The sequence below is a fragment of the Apodemus sylvaticus genome, chromosome 7, assembly GCF_947179515.1.
Source record: "Apodemus sylvaticus chromosome 7, mApoSyl1.1, whole genome shotgun sequence".
NCBI lineage: Eukaryota > Metazoa > Chordata > Mammalia > Rodentia > Muridae > Apodemus > Apodemus sylvaticus.
The window spans coordinates 15,542,986-15,548,585 of record NC_067478.1 but is presented as its reverse complement, the minus strand read 5'-3'; the positions used below and the strand labels follow the sequence as shown (position 1 = coordinate 15,548,585).

The following is a 5,600-nucleotide window of genomic DNA, read 5'->3' as shown; positions in this document are numbered from 1 at the left end:
TAAGGCAGTTTGAGTAGGGAGACACAGCATTAGGGCTGGGGAAATTATTTTCCTCACTTTACAGGAAGAAACTGAGGCCCAGAAAAGTGTAACGGGGGTGGGGGGCTGGAAAATCTTGGCAACTCCTACTAGCAGAGTCTTTTGGCATAGAAGTGTCAGTGGTGATGGCAGCCACTGTGATCACTAAACTCTAGGCATGTGATCACTAAACTCTTGGCATGTGACCAGTGTAGTTGAAAATTTTAGCTTTTAACTTTGTAACCTTGTAATTGAAGTTTTCCATTTTTAACTTTGTAACCTTTAATCACACAGAGTCTGACTGTTGAGATGTGCACCTTTACAATAAAGCAGGCACCAGGGACTTCTGGAGCGCATGTAGCAACAACATGTGACCTCAGAGGTAGATGGTGGTAGGAAGACCAAGGTAGTGACCTTGGCTCAGCTGGTGATGGCACAGAATAGGCAGGCTCTGCCTCAGGGATGCCTGATGTTTCCATACAGAGCCCTCCTCAGTCCTGCCTACTACACAGAGGCCTCTGGGGAATCCAGCTGCAGCGAGATGGGTCTAGCACTTGACTCAAGCACCTCAAGCCCAGGCCCCACCTAGCAGTTGTCACCTGGTGTCAGTCAGGTCCCAGCAGGTTCAGAGAGGGGGTGTGGAGCCAGAGTCACCCAATCCTGAAGGGACAGATTTCACAATTTCCGGGATGGGGCTGTGGTGGGTCACAGTGCAGCCTCCAACGTAGGAGAATGAGGTGGCTCCCACTTCTGCTACTTCTGGCACAGTGTCCAAGGGCTCTAGGTGAGTGTCACCCACCCTGATCCCAATTTGCCTCAGGAGGGAGCACACACCGGGTCTATATAACTATTCTCATTGAGAGTTTACTTTTCTTTTGGGCAGAGGTCGGTGACCTTGGCCTGCTGAGCAGAGCTGAGAAGGCTTGGGAGTTCAAACATACACTGTCTGATCAGGACTGCATTAGAACATATTATAGCACAGAGGCAGTCTTTCAACCAGAGAAGCTATCAAACCCAGAAGGCATGGCTCCTAAGCCTAATACATCACTATAACTTATGCCTTTATTCTGGTGAGAGGCCAGACTTGGAGTCAGAATGCCGAAACTGGGGCCTTCCCCAGGAAGTGTCTTAGCTCAAAATCCAAGCATTCTCATCTGAGGGATGAGAAGGGGCAAGTGTCATAGGGCCAACACCATCACCCAAGTTCTCATGGAGTGGACGCATTAGAGCAGAGCCCAATGCCAGGCCTCCTAGCAGACTAGTAGTAATCGCTGTATCTGGGCTGCCTTCCCAGCTCACTGGGTATGGAGGGAGTAGCTTGGCCCTTGAAAATATACACAAGGCCCACCCTAAGGACTTTGTATTAGCTTCCCTACATGAACAGAAGATAGGCGTGGTGCTAACACACACACACTAATATGCGCGGGCATTTCCCATGCCCATCATACAGGGCAGCGCTCACCACTGAATGACTTCCAGCTGCTCCGGGGCACAGAGTTAAGGAACCTGCTACATACGGTGGTGCCAGGGCCTTGGCAGGAGGATGTGGCAGATGCTGAGGAGTGTGCTAGGCGCTGTGGGCCCCTTCTGGACTGCCGGTGAGTGGCTAAGTAGCCTAGATATGGCTGAGGGTATGAGAACCTGGGGTGCCAGTTAACCTTGTGTCTGCTCCCTAGAGCCTTCCACTACAACATGAGCAGTCACGGTTGCCAGCTGCTGCCGTGGACTCAGCACTCACTGCACACACAACTACACCACTCGAGTCTGTGTGATCTCTTCCAGAAGAAAGGTAAGTTGTAGTGAGGAGGAGCGATAGGATGTGTGACAGAAGCCACGGAGCCTCAGCCCCTGTTGACCTTCCTCTATTGCTTCCAGACTACGTACGGACCTGCATTATGGACAATGGGGTCAGCTACCGGGGCACTGTGGCCAGGACAGCTGACGGCTTGCCCTGTCAAGCTTGGAGCCGCAGGTTCCCCAATGACCACAAGTGAGCCAGACACTTCAGGTCAGACCGTTAGGCCTGAGGCAGAATTCCCCCAGCATGCACTGTAGTAAGAATCTCTGTCTACAGGTATACGCCTACACCAAAGAATGGCTTGGAAGAGAACTTCTGTCGGAACCCTGATGGGGACCCCCGAGGTCCCTGGTGCTACACAACAAACCGCAGTGTGCGTTTCCAGAGCTGCGGCATCAAGTCCTGCCGGGAGGGTAAGCAGCTGGGGTTCATCAAGCCTAAGGCGGGAACGATAGGCCTGCCTCCACCTAGAAATGCATTGGCCCTATTTCCAGCGGTTTGTGTTTGGTGCAACGGTGAGGATTACCGTGGCGAGGTAGACGTTACAGAATCGGGGCGGGAGTGTCAACGCTGGGACCTGCAGCACCCCCACTCGCACCCTTTCCAGCCTGAAAAGTACGTAGGGCAGAATCCTTATGCTGACGGTGGGGTCCGGCTCCACTGGGACGGGGCCTGAGTCCCAAGAGTCTCGTGACTGCTACCATCTAGGTTCCTAGATAAAGCTCTGAAAGACAACTATTGCCGCAACCCGGATGGATCTGAGCGGCCCTGGTGCTACACCACAGACCCGAATGTGGAGCGAGAATTCTGCGACCTGCCCAGTTGCGGTAGGCTGCAGGGACAGGGCCTAGGAAGGAACTTGGCAAAAACTGGCAGGCGCAGTTCAACTGGGAGAGGTACTAGGGAGGTTAGGTGTGGGTAGAGAGCCAAAGCCTGCCGAGTACCAGAGACCAATTCCAGCTGTCTGCCAGGGCCCGACCTGCCACCGACCATCAAAGGATCCAAGTCACAGCGGCGCAGCAAGGACAAGGCTTCCAACTGCTTCCGCGGTAAAGGTGAAGACTATCGAGGCACAACCAATACCACCTCTGCGGGCGTGCCCTGCCAGCGGTGGGATGCGCAGACTCCGCACCAGCACCGCTTTGCGCCAGAGAAATATGCTTGCAAGTGAGGTGACAGGCCAGAGCAGGGAGAGTGCACCTGGAGGCAGAGCCTATGGGAAGGTGGGATCTGGGGGCGGAGCCAGAGGTTCCCACCTACTGCGGGTCGGCTGGTGGGCTAGGTGGGACCCCACTCGCGATAAGGGAAGTTACTACTCAGGGACCTTCGTGAGAATTTCTGCCGGAATCCTGATGGCTCCGAGGCGCCCTGGTGCTTCACATCTCGACCTGGTTTGCGCGTGGCCTTCTGCTACCAGATCCCACGCTGCACGGAGGAAGTGGTGCCAGAGGGTGAGGCTGAAGGGGGGCGGGGTACAGAGCCTGGGCAGGAATCCGCCCAGGGCTGACCACCGCTCTGCCGGCCCACCACAGGCTGCTACCACGGCTCAGGTGAGCAGTATCGCGGCTCAGTCAGCAAGACCCGCAAGGGAGTTCAGTGCCAGCACTGGTCCTCAGAGACACCACACAAGCCGCAGTGAGTGTGTGCACATAGCTGGATAGGGCATTAACTCTAAGGCAGAAGACCTCAAGTTCTTGTGAGCCTAAAGAGGGTCTGACTGGCCCGCTGTGTCCCCCTACCTCCTGCCTCTACGTCTAGATTCACACCCACCTCAGCACCACAGGCAGGACTGGAGGCAAACTTCTGCCGGAATCCGGATGGGGATAGCCATGGGCCCTGGTGTTATACTTTGGACCCAGAGACCCTGTTTGACTATTGTGCTCTACAACGCTGTGGTGAGTGCTTGAGGCTCCCCCTTGTCTGAGTTTCATACCTCACCTCCATAGATTGGCTCCCTTAACCTGAGTGACCTTGGTCTTGCAGATGATGACCAGCCATCGTCCATTCTGGACCCCCCAGGTATGGGGTTGGGCCAGTTGTGGGTACACCGTCACTGACCCTGACCCTCACTGAAGCTTTCCTCCCGCCACACCCCCAGACCAGGTGCAGTTTGAAAAGTGTGGCAAGAGAGTTGACAAGAGTAATAAACTCCGTGTGGTGGGGGGCCGTCCTGGGAACTCACCATGGACAGTCAGCCTGCGGAATCGGTAAGACCTAAGTGCTTATCTCAAGGAAAGAGCTGAGGCCATAAACTCTGTGGTTATATCAGTAGAAGATGGATGCCTGGCCTTGTACCAAAAGGTCCTTGCCAAAAATGACAGGTATAGCATGTGTCCCAGGACTCAGTGTGACTTCTCCTAATCTTTACTCCTCTAGACAGGGCCAGCATTTCTGTGGGGGTTCCCTAGTGAAAGAGCAGTGGGTACTGACTGCCCGGCAATGCATCTGGTCATGGTGAGCCTCCCTTGGGTTTAGGGACCGGGGACTCCCAACGTACCTTCATCCCACCTCTCTATGCCATTGTCTGTCCCCACGAGCCCAGCCAGTTTCCTTAGGCAACCCAACACGCAAACTAAATTGGGACAGCTGATTAGGAGTCAAGAATGATCTAGCAGAGTCTCTTTCTCCCAGCCATGAACCTCTCACAGGATATGAGGTATGGTTGGGTACAATTAACCAGAACTTACAGCCTGGAGAGGCAAACCTGCAGAAGGTCCCCGTGGCCAAGGCAGCGTGCGGACCCGCAGGCTCTCAACTTGTCCTGCTCAAGCTGGAGAGGTGTGTGGACAAGCTAAGAGGGTGAGGCGGGGCTGGTCGTGGTCATGTTCTCAATACCCTCATTCCCGCCAAAGACCTGTGATCCTGAACCATCACGTGGCTCTGATCTGCCTGCCTCCTGAACAGTATGTGGTGCCTCCAGGGACCGAGTGTGAGATTGCAGGCTGGGGTGAATCCAAAGGTAAGAGCACAGTGCATAGACTGCTACAGGCCAGGAGGCCCAGCACTGGTTTTGACTCAAGGGTCTCCTCCTCATCACTGTCCGCACTCCAGGTACAAGCAATAACACAGTCCTTCATGTGGCCTCGATGAAGGTCATCTCCAACCAGGAATGTAATGGGAAGTACCGTGGACACATACAAGAGAGTGAGATATGCACGGAGGGACTGCTGGTCCCTACGGGGGCTTGTGAGGTCAGTGGGCGAGCTCCTGGGCCAGCCTGGGGGGCGGCTGGGAGCTGGAACTATAGTACTTGATCACCAAGGGGGAGGATGTCGGGGGAGGCCAGTCATTGCAGAGGTCCAGAGCCTTAACCCGTTCTTCTGCCTGCCAGGGCGACTATGGGGGCCCACTTGCCTGCTATACCCATGACTGCTGGGTCCTACAGGGACTTATCATCCCGAACAGAGTGTGTGCACGGCCCCGCTGGCCAGCTATCTTCACACGTGTGTCTGTGTTTGTGGACTGGATTAACAAGGTCATGCAGCTGGAGTAGGCCTGCTTTTGATTCTTTAGAGATAACAAGACTTCTTATCAAATATAAAGCAACCTTTCTCTATGTCTGGAGAGAGTGCTTCTTAGTCTCAGTTTCTGGGGAATGAGTTGTTGAAAACCTTGCTAGAGGCTGTGTGGCTTAAGACCAGCACACTCTAGGCTAGGTGCTCTGATTCCAGAACAACTTTGAAAGGTGTGTGCTGTGGGTGGACAGGCGCCACCGCCTTCCAGAGGCACTCCTGGGAAGGCAATGTGCAGAAGTTTCCAGCACATGGGACCAGAGCAGACAGAG

At 54.5% G+C, this 5,600-nt stretch overlaps 1 protein-coding gene across 1 annotated transcript; it reads left to right on the top strand.

The window, feature by feature from the left end:
• Positions 1 to 265: 265 nt before the first annotated feature.
• Mst1 (macrophage stimulating 1) lies at positions 266 to 5,358 on the top strand. Its single transcript, XM_052187312.1, is given in 19 exon segments — positions 266 to 743; positions 745 to 802; positions 1,469 to 1,616; positions 1,695 to 1,807; positions 1,894 to 2,008; positions 2,093 to 2,229; positions 2,311 to 2,431; positions 2,525 to 2,643; positions 2,788 to 2,983; positions 3,137 to 3,267; positions 3,349 to 3,451; positions 3,575 to 3,711; positions 3,800 to 3,835; positions 3,915 to 4,023; positions 4,193 to 4,270; positions 4,448 to 4,594; positions 4,669 to 4,775; positions 4,868 to 5,007; positions 5,148 to 5,358. Coding segments are annotated over 19 exon segments (2,193 nt in total). The 5' UTR covers positions 266 to 707; the 3' UTR covers positions 5,310 to 5,358.
• Positions 5,359 to 5,600: the final 242 nt, after the last annotated feature.